We start from the raw sequence: 18,401 nt of genomic DNA, 5'->3' as shown, positions 1-18,401 counted from the left end.
CTAATGTTTGTGTAGACTGTTCTTCTGGGTATGTGGCAGCCGATGTCTAATGTTAGTGTAGACTGTTCCTCTGGGTATGTGGCAGCCGATGTCTAATGTTTGTGTAGACAGTTCCTCTGGGTATGTGGCAGCCGATGTCTAATGTTTGTGCAGACTGTTCCTCTGGGTATGTGGTAACAGATGTCACCTTGTGTCTGTGTAGACTGTTCCTCTGGGTATGTGGCAGCCGATGTCTAATGTTTCTGCAGACAGTTCCTCTGGGTACGTGGCAGCCGATGTCTAATGTTTGTGTAGACTGTTCCTCTGGGCACGTGGCAGCCGATGTCTAATGTTTGTGTAGACAGTTCCTCTGGGTATGTGGTAACAGATGACACCTTGTGTCTGTGTAGACAGTTCTTCTGGGTACGTGGCAGCCGATGTCTAATGTTTGTGCAGACTGTTCCTCTGGGTATGTGGTAACAGATGACACCTTGTGTCTGTGTAGACAGTTCCTCTGGGTATGTGGCAGCCGATGTCTAATGTTTGTGTAGACAGTTCCTCTGGGTACGTGGCAGCCGATGTCTAATGTTTGTGTAGACTGTTCCTCTGGGCACGTGGCAGCCGATGTCTAATGTTTGTGTAGACAGTTCCTCTGGGTATGTGGTAACAGATGACACCTTGTGTCTGTGTAGACAGTTCTTCTGGGTACGTGGCATCCGATGTCTAATGTTTGTGCAGACTGTTCCTCTGGGTATGTGGTAACAGATGACACCTTGTGTCTGTGTAGACAGTTCCTCTGGGTATGTGGCAGCCGATGTCTAATGTTTGTGAAGACAGTTCCTCTGGGTACGTGGCAGCCGATGTCTAATGTTTTTGTAGACCGTTCCTCTGGGTATGTGGTAACAGATGACACCTTGTGTCAGTGTAGACAGTTCCTCTGGGTATGTTGCAGCTGATGTCTAATGTCTGTGTAAACAGTTCCAGGGAGCGGGGAGGTGGTCGGGTAGCCTAGTGGTTAAAGCGTTCGGCTGTCAAGCCGAAGACCTGGGTACAATGTGTGAAGCCCATTTCTGGTGTCTCCCGCCATGATATTGATGGATTATTGCTTAAAGTGGCCTAAAACCATACTCACTTATGTATGCATGTATATGTATATACATGTGCGGGTATGCATATATACTTTATTTATATATACTTACTTTTTTCATGTCGTGTAATTATTGTGTGAATCTCTTTATACAGATACACACATGAATATTACCTAAACACTACCAACTCTTTCTAGTATGTGCTACATCTAAAACTGACTGGTGAGATTCATGGATGGAAACAACAAAAGAGCAGCGAAGTGACAAACATAAAGCCTGGCACTATCATCACTACCTGAAAACATCATTTCAACAATGTTGAAAACCCAGCCCACACCACGAACTGTCAGACTGTCACAGCACACAGTGAAAACTGATTGTTGTCTACCTAGAAATCAACAGTGACTCTGTAATCAGTCTGTATAGTATCCACCCCTATCATGAAAGAAATTTATGAGGTGTCTTCTCATGCTGCTGATCAGACGTCTGGTTTTTCAACACTGTGATCCTCTGACATTCCTAGTGCAGTGCATGGGTCAGTTCATTCAGAGAAGTACATTAATACAACATGCTGACAAGTTAGGATTCCATTGTCTGTCATTATTTTTAGTGATTGGATTTGGAATCAGGTGGTGCTTAATTAATGCTCACTGGTATATAAGACATCCCGTAAAACAAACTGAACATTCAACCAAAATAAGCATGATAAGTAATTATTTATTCATAAAAAGCACACATCTTAAAACAACACTACATGTATATAAAAGATGCAATGGAGAGAAATCAGATTGAAAGTCTTCATGTGGTATAAACACCAATATGTATGACAAACTTCAAAAAGGCATAGCACAGATTGTTTTCAATGTTTACTTGAGAAATTCCTTGAGAATCAGCACACCTCACCTGCAAACTATTGTTCATTTGAACCATGTCTTTATATACCTGTATTTGCACATTAAAGAAGAGTCATCATAAGTATTGTCTATTTCCAAATAGAAATATCAATTACTTTGTTCACTTCACTTATATCAAGTTTTGGACCCAAGATGTATAGGTATGGCTAAAAAGTTTTAAAAACTTTCATTTTAGAGGTTTTCGGGAAGGTCTTTCTAGTTTTTGAACATGTGCAAGACTTGACTGAAGCTGTAGATACAGACAGTAACATATGGCAAAGTTATATTTTGGGTCACCGACTTGCTCATGTTAAGATTTTCTTTTGAAATCTGGAAAAAACCGTGTTTTCAAATCATTTTAGCAACAGTTAATCATGTCAGGAGTTTTGACACCAGGAAGTGATGGAAATAAAGAGAGCCTAATCTGGTATTTCAAAGTTTTCCTTGCCATTTCCAGTGGGCCAACAGGGACAATATCATATCTATTCTTTCACTTGTCGATCAGTGGAAAGATGATTTTAATATGAATACTAACACACAACAATTCTAGATTCTAACTACATATCAAAGTCGCAATAAACAAACAATTGTCAATACACACGGGCATTTGATCATTTATGTCTTCATAACATAACACTCACTCAATGTTTCTATCACAGTAAGACATGTTTTAAGTATTTCTTCATCAGTACTCTGTATTATGCAAGAGTCTGCCTCACATACTGTAGGTGTTTTCAGCAGAACTATGGAAGGAGAAACCATTATCTGAACTTTATTCCATGGTAAGCAAAACTGAACATGATTGAGACTTTACTCCCCCTTCGGCAATATCACAGCAGAATGTGAAGACAAACCAATTACAGATCACACTAATCACACTAAATCAGGCGTCAGACGACCATGTGGGTCTATTGCCCGACTTACCTCAAAGAGAATGGGTTCAACTCTTACATAATGGAATCTGCGGCTGTCACACAGTGGTGAGTAGCATGAGCAACAATGCCAACTGTTTGGGTACAGTCAGCCAGGTCAGCCAATCCTCATCTCAAATTGGATCTTACGACAAGCAGGAATACTGGGGATCTGCCGGAATCACCAGCAGAGCACAGTCAAGAAGTGGTCAAATAATTTTGCTAATAGAATAATATAAATAGAACTTCTTACATAATCTTTGAGTTTTAGAAAGTGCAACGTTCTATTTGTCATTGAAATATGAATGATTGGTCCCGATGATGTTCCACTGCACTTTCAGGGGTTTGATTGTAATTTGCATCTAAATGGTACAGGTACTGGTAGTATTGAACTTCACAAGCTGGGAACAATAGCCTACTCTACAGAACTATGTTTTAATTCTTGTGACGCAAGAGAGTCGTACCTGAGTTCAATATCTAACTTAATACCTCTACAACAATACTACCTGCACATCCTATTTACAGTACTCAATAGTCCTGACATCGATTATGGTTCCTGACAACCCAAAGACAGTGTTTACTCCAGTAGTATCTGGTATGTATCGGTCTCGAGCAGTCTCCCCATGTTGAGACAGTCCGCCATCCACTGACTCGTCACAATCACTACATCGGGGTTCGCACATACAGCTCCCTTTAAAATCTGAAAGTACCAACAAACTAAAATAAAGACATGGAGAAAAACTGGTGTTTCAGAAAGGGATGGATAAACATGGCACAGGGGCACACACCTAGTTTTAAGGCATACTAAACATTTATACATGCAGCAATTTCATAATGTTTATAGTTGACTTCGTATAATACAAGTTTTGTTTGTTTGTTGTTACTTAACGCCACACTGAGCAATATTCCAGCTATATGACTGCGGTCTGTAAATAATAGAATCTGATATTGATGTACCCAATACATGTCCACATATTAGAGATGAACCATCTAATTGCAGAGCAAACCAACAGAAGAAAGAGCAGATGAAAGGATGGACAAGGTCAGCTAACGCGTATGCATAGTCATAGCAAAGCAGATTAATTTAAATTTATGGATAACTTACATAAGAGGGTGGCTGCTAAAATGTACAGAAAATGGAGAATGACTACACATTGGACAGACACAGGTTTCAGCTGTGATACTGATGATGTTGTTTTCACGAACCTCTCTGTCTGCTCCCTGTGAGATGACCACATGTGTTGTGGATGGGCTGACTGCGGCATGGACGTCACCATCAAATGTATCATTGTTAAGGTCTACATACTGCTAGAACAGATGTGGAGAAAACAAACTAACACCATTTATAGCCATCAACCTAAGTATATTCTTCTAGGTTAAATTTGAGACCCCTTGTAGCTCAAAGGAACATTCTTGAATATTTGCAGCATCCCAGATCCCATGCTGTTGGGATATGATGCTATGCAATCAAGCCAGTCATTGAGCCTGACTACCCAATCCACCATTAGTTGCCTTTAATGACAAGTTTGTTTGTTGTTTAATACTGCACCAAGTAAGCAAGTCTGACCGCCCAATCTCGTTAATCGCCTATTATGACAAGCATAGTCGCCTCTTACGACAAGCATGAGTTTCTGAAGAGCAATTCTAACCCGGACCTATGCCAAGTAACAGTGTTCTGGGGTAAAATGTACACAGCATGGTATTGCACATTACTTACCTGACTTCACAATGGTACATGCAGAAATGCCAGATTAAAGGGCGAGTATGAAGGATATACAGGTTCAGGTGAGCTAACACCTGTAAAACTGGTCTGTAATAAACATGTTATAAGCAAAAGAAGGGGTATGTGACAGATGTGGTAAAAGGTAGACTAGCGTGGTCAAGGATATGCAACAATGTATCTTCTGTAGTACTTGCTGTCATCATCTGGGATGTGATGGAGGTGGATTGAGCAGCCCATGAAGTAGGACGGCAGCGGTGACGAGCTGCGCGCTGATGTCCCTCCACTACTCAGTCGCTTCAGAACTGTCAGATGTACACCACATTGTCAGGCTATACCAACATTGGTGCAACATACAGAACATATCATTGAACCTAACAAGGATACAGTCTTTAGCTAAAGCTGAAGACAACATTCTGCAATGTCCTTTACATAATTTACATAGGTGGGTGACCTTTTCTCAATCTGTGTGAAGATAATGCACACATTGTATCACCTGCATTTAGTGTTTCATAGCTATGTAATAGAGGACAAGCCACAGATATTTATTGTGAAATATAAGTTCAGTTGTTCCTGCAACCGTTCCATCTCCCCTCCTGAAATAGTACTGTCACAAGTGCACACCCAAATACTTGGGTTCCATCAACAGTACATCTATGTGGTATATTCAATGTGCAAACTTTCCACAGATGGCCCACAATCCCATAGCCCAGGCATTTGCATACATCTCCAAAAGTGTATTGATTGCAGTAAACATTTGGACATAATTTATGTGACTCAACAGACAAACTTCCAATGCATCAGAGCCTTTAGCAACTCTCAAATTAATCATTATTTAGCTGAATTGATAACATAAAAAAGGTATTTGTTCTACATTTGAGAGGTCTTTCTCCAGGTGCTGACATGGACGGGATGGTTGAGGGTGACGACAAAGGACTGACTGGGGGTGACGATGGTGGACTGGCTGGGGGTGGAACTTTCCGCTTCAGCTTCTGTCTCCGGGGAAAGTAATAACTTCACATAGTTGAGGAAATGATATCAACTGTAGCAGCTGTTATATAATCAGTCAAACGGAAAAGACATAATCACATAAGGTCTAACTGATAAAAATCAGAATGAAATGAAGCTTCCTATAGACATATAGAAGGTTTCTTTAGTTACCTCTTTCCAAATAGTTGTACTCAGTTGTGGGTAGGTCTGTTGTTGCTTCCTACAAATAGTGCCACGGCACTGCAGCTCAATTGGATATGTAGACAACAAACATATTAACAAAGACAACCACTTAAAGGACAAGTAAACTGAAAATAATAATGCAATTTTGTTGTGAATATTAATTTTCCTAGATTAATTTAGTCTATTTCTGAGAGAAAAAAATTCACAATATTTTCGGAGAAAGTATTTAAATGTCCAAGTGAATGTGCTGATATCACCGGCACTGTATCAGCTTCCTGTACAGGCCTCGTTGAGGGCGTGGCCTAAAGATACTGCCACAGCAGCGCATGACACATGTTGTCATTGGCTGATATGTAGACTCGTTTGCAGAGTTATTCTATCTTGTGATTCTTAGCGGCTATACATATACTGATTCTGCTAATTCTGTTAATCCTACAAAAATAACATTGCAAACATTAAAGGGGAAGTGTACACGCAAAAATCACTTTCTTTCTTTTTCTAAACAAAACGCAATTTTAGAATTAATTAGTATCTGTGTTTGAAAATATACACCCATTTTTTTCACAGTGAAAGTAGGAAGCTCACAATAGTGTGAAAATGATATGCCGTTATGAGGCCTTCAATTTTCGAGCTAAACAGGCCTGAGTTATCCCCCTTAGATTATGACGTAATTGGTGCCAATTCAACTGGGTCCCTGTCTATTCTCAACGCAAAAGATATCAAGTACCAGTTTGCGGTAAAACAACATGGCCTACGACACACTCCGGCGCAGTGGTGACTCAGCATAACACTATGCTGGAGGGCATTTGGGACAGCTAGAATCACACACCTGTACCTACACCACGTGAAGCGGCTCTAACAAAGCATGATGACGTCATAATGTTTATCAATTGGCACCAATGACGTCATATTGCAAGGGGCATAAGCCATGGTGTTTTTGTTGTGGAAATAGAACACTTGGTAAATGTGAAAAATATAAATCGTTTTAATGCGAAAAATATGTTAATTAATTGTGATATTTTTATATTTTTGTCTATGACACTTCTAGGTTAACACTTTTAATGTGGAAAAAGTACAAGAAAAATAGGTTCATTTCCGTGTGAACTTGCCCTTTAATGAATGTGTTTAACATAACCTTTGATCTTCTTATTTTGCAGAGTTAGAATCCTGTTCAGGTATCATAAACCGCCTGCGCCCCTCGGTTCTATTCCACACAATGAATGCCTGTCAGCGATTAATCCCCTGAAGGCATCTTCAGTGTTGTTACTATTAGGGCATAAGTTGACTTAGTGATCAAACACACGAGCAGACAGAAAAAGACAGTAATGCAATTAAAAGCCGGAAACAATCAGACAACGGACTGGTTGTTGAATTGAGTGAGTGAGTGAGTTGGGAGTAACGCCACTCTTAACATTATTCCAGTTATATCGCGGCGTGTCAACTTAATGTGGGAGGAAAGCCCGAAATGATGCAGGTCTCAGACGTTTATCACTTTGGTGAAACCCATGAGCACGGGTATGGTGCTGACAAACCTAGATACATAATCTGGGCAAACCGGGGTTCGAACCCACAACCATAGGTTTCTGGCGTGCCCAAGGGACGCAACTCCGCACAGTGAATCATGGCGCCTTAGACAACTGGGCCACTCATGCCCCCAAGTGGTTGTTGAAATTGTGCAATGCATTGAACACTGGGACCCTTAACGTAAAGATTAGGGTTCAGAATCAGCCAATGAGATGCCTAGTATGACTGAAATGTGACATGTATGCGGATATATTTTTACCCCTGACAAATTGTTGAACGCTGATCACATGATATTTGACCGCCTTGCAATTGACCAACTTGGACAGCTTTCCAACATGACAGTCATACAAACCACCATTTTGACCTCTTCAAAAATTTCCAATTTTGCTAGCTACCAAAGATTTCATTATCTCCATCAACTTGTTGACATTTGCCCGATTTGGGTTATGATCAAGCTTGAACTGTTTAACAAATGACATAGGTATCAACTTATCAAATTTGGCTGGGATCATCAATATTATGAAAACCACCACAGACTTAGCATAACTAATATGCTGAAATAAGTTAAAAAATCTTGAACTTAAAATTAAACCCTGTTTGTTTAACTGGAAAGGGTATACATTACATGCCACAATAGAAGCAGCTCCATCCCCACCTTCCTCCTGATCCCTGGAAAGTCCAAATTCTGCATGGTTTCAAAAAGAGTATGTTGGCGACAGTGGTCAAACCCTAAAACCTAAAAACATCCCCATGTGGCTGCCTGATGAACTATTATCAATAGATCATCACTTCTTATTAGTAACTGCAGGTCCAAACTGCAGAAAAGGGATGTCAGTTAACAGACCTCCTCATCAAGTCAGCTCTAAACTGACTTATATTGGCAGCCAGATCGACCACCTGTAACTGGGCTTATGTCTCTGCAGGTCAAGGATACATAAAGGTGGGTATTCCAGTAGAGGCCAGGTGTTTCTGAATGAGTCTCTCGGTGCCGTACCAGTTGAAGCCAGGAGTGTTGTGGCCAATACGGGGTAGGTGGACACTGGCTGTACAACATAAACACAACAGTGGACACTGGCTGTACAACATAAACACAACAGTTGACACTGGCTGTACAACATAAACACAACAGTTGACACTGGCTGTACAACATAAACACAACAGTGGACACTGGCTGTACAACATAAACACAACAGTGGACACTGGCTGTACAACATAAACACAACAGTGGACACTGGCTGTACAACATAAACACAACAGTGGACACTGGCTGTACAACATAAACACAACAGTGGACACTAGCTGTACAACATAAACACAACAGTGGACACTGGCTGTACAACATAAACACAACAGTTGACACTGGCTGTACAACATAAACACAACAGTGGACACTGGCTGTACAACATAAACACAACAGTGGACACTGGCTGTACAACATAAACACAACAGTTGACACTGGCTGTACAACATAAACACAACAGTGGACACTGGCTGTACAACATAAACACAACAGTGGACACTGGCTGTACAACATAAACACAACAGTGGACACTGGCTGTACAACAAAAACACAACAGTGGACACTGGCTGTACAACATAAACACAACAGTGGACACTGGCTGTACAACATAAACACAACAGTGGACACTGGCTGTACAACATAAACACAACAGTGGACACTGGCTTTACAACATAAACACAATAGTGGACACTGGCTGTACAACATAAACACAACAGTGGACACTGGCTGTACAACATAAACACAACAGTGGACACTGGCTGTACTACATAAACACAACAGTGGACACTGGCTGTACAACATAAACACAACAGTTGACACTGGCTGTACAACATAAACACAACAGTGGACACTAGCTGTACAACATAAAAACAACAGTGGACACTATCTGTACAACATAAACACAACAGTTGCTACTATCTGTACAACATAAACACAACAGTGGACACTGGCTGTACAACATAAACACAACAGTGGACACTGGCTGTACAACATAAACACAACAGTGGACACTGGCTGTACAACATAAACACAACAGTTGCTACTATCTGTACAACATAAACACAACAGTGGACACTGGCTGTACAACATAAACAGAACAGTGGACACTGGCTGTACAACATAAACACAACAGTGGACACTGGCTGTACAACATAAACACAACAGTGGATAACACCTAGGAATCCTTCTCACATGTATCTATTTAGTGTAATGCTCTATGACAAAACTGAAGGGGTCATATTTAGTGGAAAGCTGAATAATACACCAAGTTAGCCGGCATATACATATCTACATGCAGTCAACTACGGTTATAACAATCTCCAAGGGAAGTTTGTTTTAAGCATATATACAACTTGTAAACAGCAAAAGGCCATTACCAACAAATAAGTTTGTTATATCTGTCAGTTGGCTGTAAGTGTGTTTGTTATTAACGCAGCTTACTGTACTCAGGTAATGGCCTGATGGCTCTGCCCCTGCTTTCATTCAGGCAGCTATCTGTAAAGATGCAGGGTGCTGTATGTATCTGCTTGACAAGTGATGCAACACTGACATTAGCTGTCAAGTCCAGGATGAAGTACCTGTCATACCTTTATGTTTCTTGGCTACTGAGTGGATCTTCTCCAATCCAACTCGAAGTGCTGACAATTTGATGCCGGAGAGATTGTTCCTCTTGTCTCTGTGCTGGGCTATCAGCAGAGCAAGCTGAAACAAACAGATTTCACAACTGTCAGTTTAATCCCCTGGATGTCAAGTTATTTTTCTGACGCACATTTTTAATTTTGGAAAATTAAAAGGTTGTGCGAGAATTGCGCTTGTATGACTATAAAATGAAGCAGAGATTTAGAATATTAAATTTCCTATCTGAAGGTGTAACATTAACTGCAAATATTACACTGGTTTGAAAAACAGACACTACTAAGTATTGGCCGAGATCTTGACATGCATAAAGCAACAGAAAATTTGTCACTTTTTATCATATATCGATAAAATTACTGTGTGACATTTTTTATATTTAACAGCTTTATGGAAACATAAGCAAACAAAACATTGCCTGATTTGTGAACAACATAAACATATATCAAATGCATAGGTATGCTTATGAAATAAAGAAAATTGATTTTCCTCTATGAAAAAGATGACTGTGAGATATACAATCGCTCAAAGAAAAGTGGCATAACTTCGCTATGCTTCAAACTATGCCATTACAACTCCGCTCACTTGGGGAGGAATTGCTGTGGACTACGACATATAATTTCACATATATATTGTTTTGTTCCAAACTATTCCAACAGAAATATCAATCTTGAAGCCATATACATTTTGATATCATCACAAATCTTAAGAAAAACAAGAGAATAACAAGAGTCATCAGTAGACAACAAATCCCCCAGGCCCCACAAATTCTAAAGAACAAATCATCTGACTGTTACAGTAAATACAACTTGATGAGAGAATTTCTATCTAATCTGTCTGTCCGTATACAAGAGTAGTTATTGAGCTATCAAAGCTATACCATGGAATTGAGATTCAGAACATTGTATTTCTATGTCTGGTACTCCGGTACACTTATACACATATATATACAGAGTCTATGTCAAACTTGTTACTGTGGAAACAGAAAAAATATAAGGCACCAGTTGACAACCTGGTCTTTGTGTGTGCAAAGTTTTCAATGAAAGAATACCTATTAGTTTTACAGATATTGTCCGGACAAACACAATTCTATGAGTCAAAGTCAAACCTGTAGCAGACATGAGAACAGCAAAACTGTTTTTTTTAGGAACATCCCTAATCTTGGGTTTTTCCTCCGACCCCCCCCAAGGAAATTGGAAAAACAAGGATTAAAATAAGTGCAATTGACATCATTCTGGGAGGAAAAATCCTGGAAAATTCTCATGTCTGATGTTGCCATGGAAACAGACAAAATATAAATTCTAAAAATAGCAAAAGGCTCCACTAGAGCCCCTGATTAATACATTTATCATGTTTGAGTGAAAAATCTTGAATATTGTTTTAGTTCTGTTCCAGAAACAACACCTACCACAGGGGTACATTCGTTTCAGCTAAGTCTAACTTGTTTCCATGAAAACAGAAACAATGGAATTTTGACAAGTCCCCAAATAGGAAAAGGCACCACTTCAGGCCCTGGTGAAGTTTGGATGAAATATCTTTTGTTTCTCAGCAAGTTAGGCTCCAGAAACAAAATACGGACTGACGGACAGATGGATTGACAGACCAGATGATGACTAGTTCCTCCGGCATCATATGCTGCGGGGATAAAACATGAAGTAATAGTGAGATGGATGGCCCCAACTAACACGTAAATTAGTCCATAGATTCCCACATTCACTTCATTGAGTGAGTGTAATTTGACGAATGTTGCACCATTATAAATGTAATACTAGACTTATCATCAAATCTATTTACTAAAATTTTGACCCCATTTTGTTTGACGTCATGGCGCATTTTATGTCTTTGTTGATATAAGAGAAAGATGACGATCGTATACTGATCAATATATATTTGACATAATTGTTGTTCATAATGGGAAAAAAACAGGTATACAACACTAAATTTCTTACCTAAATAATGTTGTAACAACAGATTATCAAAGGTTCCTAGTACCACAAGCCAGTGTGAATGAGGTTACTGTCACAGTAAGCTTCAACCAGGAGGAACATGTTTACCCCTCCATTCCATAAAAGATGGATCGGAAACTTATTCCACGTCAATAATGCAGTAACTGTACTGGATGTGTTTTAGTTTGTTTGTTTGTTGTTTAACGCCGCACTTAGCAATATTCCAGCTATATGATGGGGGTCTGTTAATAATCGAGTCTGGACCAGACAATCCAGTAATTGATATCATGAGCATAGATCCACGCAATTGGGATCGATGACATGCATCAACCAAGTTAGCAAGCCTGACTACCCGATCCCGTTAGTCGCCTCTTACAACAAGCAAAGTCACCTTTTACAGCAAGCATAGGCTGCTGAAGTCCTATTCTAATCTGGATCTTCACGGTAACATTTTGAAAAGATGTGTAAGATTCCCATAGGAGCTAACTGTGTGTATCAACACAACAGTCCAGAGAGTGAGCTTCTGGCATTTCCACACAGCCAGGAGATACACATGCATACCTAATAGCAATGTCTTCTCCCTGGAATCACAGACATGGGATACAGTCCTTGGTTGTAGTGTAGCATCCATGTATACAGAATGTGGCATATATCACAGCAAGTGTACACGACATGTAACAATGTCAGCACGAAGTGTCGAAAATCTAAAATAGAGGTAGTCTTGATATTCGACAGTTCGGTGATGGTCATAGGTTTATGCACTCAAATATTTTTGACAGTTCGGGATCATTGCACCAGGTACTTTTGACAGTTCCGTGCTATGTAAATGTTGTTCAGTCTGTGATGCCAGCCCTCGAGGTTATTATTGGTTTGATGTTCTTCGTTGTAGTGGTGGGACGCAGTCCATAAACCTGACAACTGAATCCCCAGGAGGACTATCTGCAATCCACCTCACCAAGACATCCTCCACCACTTGAGATGGAACCAAAGGCAGTGCAGCTGTTGAAGTTGATAAAACTCTTCATTGTCCTTGTATTCATGCATGAAACCTAGCTTCTGGACAGGTCGCCACATACAGTGGGTAAAATGAAAGATACATCTTTGCACTTGTGAGATTGGGAACAAAGTTCCGATGACTTTGTATGCACCTTTCTCAGGTTGAAACTCTGCTGATGTGCTGCGTCCTTACGGCATAACAACATTACAATTTCGCCATTCAATAGTCTGCTCCTACTAGATAAAACATGTTTGATGCTTTGGCCATGACCCATGTAACATGAGCTGAGAGCAATAATAAATACTTAGATGCAAGATAAGTTACTGGAGAATGCAATGTATTTACATATATGAGTTATGCCAGTTCCAATGTATGTGATACACACCCACTCATGGCAGTCCTCTGTATCGTTGTCCAGACATACCAGGTGACAGTCTCCCAGGGCCAGATCTACAACATACCAACACCACTGCTAGACAACCTTGTGACATGGGAAACAAGCACTGACTTCACAGTACTATCCTACACATCACACCACACAGTAATAGGGTGAGTGACATATATCTACAGTACAATCTCTCTTACATCCCATAAAATTGCTCTCTATAAAGAGTACATGTTTCTTAAATCCATTTGAACAAATTGAAACAAGCTAACATGAGGACTCAGTGTTTTTTACATTACTGTCACACTGACCCTCCCCCAGGAGTATCTCCCACCTTTCATCCTGCCAGCCAGCTGGTACTGGGCCTCTGGGTTGGGTGACCTGGCTGACAGGGCTGAGAACAGGCCTCCCCGTCCCCACTGACCAGCGTCATCTGCAACACACGAGGTGGGGTACAACACAGGTCACTACAGGGAAACCCACAGGCCTTACAGTCTTGGGAGAGTTAGACCTCTCATGGACAATTAACCTCACCTTTGATTACTAAAGGAAAAACCAAATAATAAACACGTTTTTTTTAAGGAAATTATAAATTTAAAAAGTAGAAAAGTTTATTTCAGTTACAATAAAACTATAATTAATTTTTGCTTTGTGCACACAATTCTAATTATCTAAAATACTGTGTAACTAGAATAAGAATTTATCAATTTTAGTATCACTGATCAGATGAAAACACAGACATGAACATGCATTGTAGGACTGTAGACAGGATTTTGGTGTTTTTTCTGAATTGTCAATTTTTAGGGTTGGTAGTTCTGCAAATCAAGATGAAAAACTACTTAGTTGAGTCTAATCCTATTTTATTCATGTTTACAAGTAGAATTTGAAAACCAAACTATGACCTTGATGTTGTCAGTAATGACTGAGTCTGCTTATTACCATGTAATCTCTGCCCGAACTGTAGGACTCACCTGCACAGTGGACAATGATGTTGTTGAGGGTGCCAGCATCACTAGGGTGGGTGACATCCCCACTCACATATTGTATAGCACGTTGTCTGCCGTTCTCCTCCTCCTCTTCCTCCCCATGTTCCTCCTGGGAGTCTTCTTCCTCACTGTCAGATGCTACATTACATGACGTATAGTTGTTGGCCTTCCACAGGTCTTCTCTGTTGTAGCAAACACAAGCATGTACACATGATAGGCTGGATTGTAACAGTCCAGACCCAGATGAATTCTGTGATTCCACGATCACAGAGAGATTTGCAGAAAATCTAACTCACTGCAGAACTGCAGAAAATTGCAGTATACACTAATTTTCACTATTTTTTAGCTTTTGTTTTGAATTTTGTACTTGAATGATGCCTAAACATTTAATATGTGATTCAAACAAACTTTTAAACATTCTTTGTAGTATTAGACAACATAAACCATGTTTACATCTAACCATAAATAAATATCAGTTACACAATGCATATGTATTTGCATAATTTTATCTTAATCTTAATTTTACCAAAGAAATTAGATGATTTCTTTGCGGAATTTGTATCGGACTGATTGTCTTATGTACACATGACAAGCTGGATTGATCCTTTCTCATGTAAACATGGCTAGTTGGACTGTCATTCTGTCTCTATACACATGGCCAGTTGGACTGTCATTCTGTCTCTATACACATGGCCAGTTGGACTGTCATTCTGTCTCTATACACATGGCCAGTTGGACTGTCATTCTGTCTCTATACACATGGCCAGTTGGACTGTCATTCTGTCTCTATACACATGGCCAGTTGGACTGTCAATCTGTCTGTTTACACATGGCCAGTTGGACTGTCATTCTGTCTCTATACACATGGCCAGTTGGACTGTCATTCTGTCTCTATACACATGGCCAGTTGGACTGTCATTTTGTCTGTATACACATGGTCAGTTGGACTGTCATTCTGTCTGTATACACATGGCCAGTTGGACTGTCATTCTGTCTCTATACACATGGCAACATGGACTGTCATTCTGTCTGTGTATACATGGCACGGTGGACTGTCATTCTGACTGTGTACACATGGCCAGTTGGACTGTCATTCTGTCTCTATACACATGGCCAGTTGGACTGTCATTCTGTCTGTACAGACATGCCTAGTTGGACTGTCATACTGTCTGTATAGACATGGCCAGTTGGACTGTCATTCTGACTGTGTACACATGGCCAGTTGGACTGTCATTCGGTCTCTATAACCAAGGCAAGATGGACTGTCATTCTGTCTGTGTATACATGGCCAGTTGGACTGTCATTCTGTCACTATACACATGGCAAGATGGACTGTCATTCTGTCTGTGTATACATAGCATGATGGACTGTCATTCTGTCTGTATACACATGGCCAGTTGGACTGTCAGCCTGTATGTGTACAGATGGCCAGTTGGACTGTCATTCTGTCTCTATACACATGGTAAGATGGACTGTCATTCTGTCTGTGTACACATGGCCAGTTGGACTGTCATACTGTCTGTACACACATGGCCAGTTGGACTGTCATACTGTCTGTATACACATGGCCAGTTGGACTGTCATTCTGTCTCTATACACATGGCCAGTTGGACTGTCATACTGTCTGTATACACATGGTCAGTTGGACTGTCATACTGTCTGTATACACATGGCCAGTTGGACTGTCATTCTGTCTGTGTTCACATTGCACGATGGATTGTCACTCTGTCTGTATAGACATGGCCAGTTGGACTGTCATTCTGTCTCTATACACATGGCCAGTTGGACTGTCATTCTGTCTGTATAGACATGCCTAGTTGGACTGTCTTACTGTCTGTATAGACATGGCCAGTTGGACTGTTATTTTGTCTGTATACACATGGTCAGTTGGCCTGTCATTCTGTCTCTATACACATGGCCAGTTAACCGTCATTCTGTCTGTATAGACATGGCTAGTTGGACTGTCATTCTGTCTGTATAGACATGGCTAGTTGGACTGTCATTCTGTCTGTATAGACATGGCCAATTGGACTGTTATTTTGTCTGTATACACATGGCCAGTTGGACTGTCATTCTGTCTGTGTACACATGGCCAGAAGGACTGTCATTCTGTCTGTGTACACATGGCCAGTTGGACTGTCATTCTGTCTCTATACACATGGCCAGTTGGACTGTCATTCTGTCTGCATACACATGGCCAGTTGGACTGTCATTCTGTCTGTATACACATGGCCAGTTGGACTGTCATTCTGTCTGTGTATACATGGCCAATTGGACTGTCATTCTGTCTGTTTACACATGGCCAGTTGGACTGTCATTCTGTCTGTATACACATGGCCAGTTGGACTGTCATTCTGTCTGTATAGACATGGCCAGTTGGGCTGTCATTCTGTCTGTATAGACATGGCCAGTTGGTCTGTAATTTTGTCTGTATACACATGGCCAGTTGGACTGTCATTCTGTCTGTGTACACATGGCCAGTTGGACTGTCATACTGTCTGTATACACATGGCCAGTTGGACTGTCATTCTGTCTCTGTACACATGGCTAGTTGGACTGTCAGTCTGTCTGTATAGACATGGCTAGTTGGACTGTCACTCTGTCTGTATAGACATGGCCAGTTGGACTGTCATTCTGTCTCTATACACATGGCCAGTTGGACTGTCACTCTGTCTGAATAGACATGGCTAGTTGGACTGTCATTCTGTCTGTATAGACATGGCCAGTTGGACTGTTATTTTGTCTGTATACACATGGTCAGTTGGCCTGTCATTCTGTCTCTATACACATGGCTAGTTGGACTGTCAGTCTGTCTGTATAGACATGGCTAGTTGGACTGTCACTCTGTCTGTATAGACATGGTCAGTTGGACTGTCACTCTGTCTGTATAGACATGGCCAGTTGGACTGTCATTCTGTCTCTATACACATGGCCAGTTGGACTGTCATTCTGTCTGTATACACATGGCAAGATGGACTGTCATTCTGTCTATATACATGGCCGGTTGGACTGTCATTCTGTCTATATACATGGCCAGTTGGACTGTCATTCTGTCTGTGTACACATGGCCAGTTGGACTGTTATTCTGTCTGTGTACACATGGCCAGAAGGACTGTCATTCTGTCTGTGTACACATGGCCAGTTGGACTGTCATTCTGTTTCTATACACATGGCCAGTTGGACTGTCATTCTGTCTATGTACACATGGCCCGTTGGACTGTCATTCTGTCTGCATACACATGGCCAGTTGGACTGTCATTCTGTCTGTATACACATGGCCAGTTGGACTGTCATTCTGTCTGTGTATACATGGCCAATTGGACTGTCATTCTGTCTGTATACACATGGCCAGTTGGACTGTCATCGACATGGCCAGTTGGACTGTCATTCTGTCTGTATAGACATGGCCAGTTGGTCTGTTATTTTGTCTGTATACACATGGCCAGTTGGACTGTCATTCTGTTTGTGTACACATGGCCAGTTGGACTGTCATACTGTCTGTATACACATGGCCAGTTGGACTGTCATTCTGTCTCTGTACACATGGCTAGTTGGACTGTCACTCTGTCTGTATGGACATGGCTAGTTGGACTGTCACTCTGTCTGTATAGACATGGCCAGTTGGACTGTCATTCTGTCTCTATACACATGGCCAGTTGGACTGTCACTCTGTCTGTATAGACATGGCTAGTTGGACTGTCATTCTGTCTGTATAGACATGGCCAGTTGGACTGTTATTTTGTCTGTATACACATGGTCCGTTGGCCTGTCATTCTGTCTCTATACACATGGCCAGTTGGACTGTCATTCTGTCTCTGTACACATGGCCAGTTGGACTGTCAGTCTGTCTGTATAGACATAGCTAGTTGGACTGTCACTCTGTCTGTATAGACATGGTCAGTTGGACTGTCACTCTGTCTGTATAGACATGGCCAGTTGGACTGTCATTCTGTCTCTATACACATGGCAAGATGGACTGTCATTCTGTCTATATACATGGCCGGTTGGACTGTCATACTGTCTATATACATGGCCGGTTGGACTGTCATTCTGTCTGTGTACACATGGCCAGTTGGACTGTCATTCTGTCTGTGTACACATGGCCAGTTGGACTGTCATTCTGTCTGTGTATACATGGCCAATTGG

General features: G+C 40.9%; 1 protein-coding gene across 2 annotated transcripts in view; it reads right to left on the bottom strand.

The window, feature by feature from the left end:
- Positions 1–1,770: 1,770 nt before the first annotated feature.
- Positions 1,771–18,401, bottom strand: part of LOC124120075 (chromodomain-helicase-DNA-binding protein 1-like) — a 112,553-nt gene continuing 95,922 nt past the window's right edge. For both annotated transcript variants that reach the window (XM_048386022.1, XM_048386023.1), the window contains 9 exons: positions 14,241–14,437; positions 13,604–13,702; positions 13,270–13,334; positions 9,896–10,010; positions 8,223–8,331; positions 5,466–5,605; positions 4,761–4,896; positions 4,078–4,153; positions 1,771–3,571 (listed from right to left, as the gene is read on the bottom strand). In XM_048386022.1, the coding sequence (XP_048241979.1) occupies positions 3,449–3,571; positions 4,078–4,153; positions 4,761–4,896; positions 5,466–5,605; positions 8,223–8,331; positions 9,896–10,010; positions 13,270–13,334; positions 13,604–13,702; positions 14,241–14,437 (1,060 nt within the window). In that variant the 3' untranslated portion in view covers positions 1,771–3,448. The remainder of the gene's footprint in view (positions 3,572–4,077; positions 4,154–4,760; positions 4,897–5,465; positions 5,606–8,222; positions 8,332–9,895; positions 10,011–13,269; positions 13,335–13,603; positions 13,703–14,240; positions 14,438–18,401) is intronic.

Source organism: Haliotis rufescens, unplaced genomic scaffold, assembly GCF_023055435.1.
Source record: "Haliotis rufescens isolate VD_foot unplaced genomic scaffold, xgHalRufe1.0.p SCAF_6, whole genome shotgun sequence".
NCBI lineage: Eukaryota > Metazoa > Mollusca > Gastropoda > Lepetellida > Haliotidae > Haliotis > Haliotis rufescens.
The sequence above is the reverse complement of the archived record's forward strand: the minus strand, read 5'-3'. Positions and strand labels throughout refer to the sequence as shown.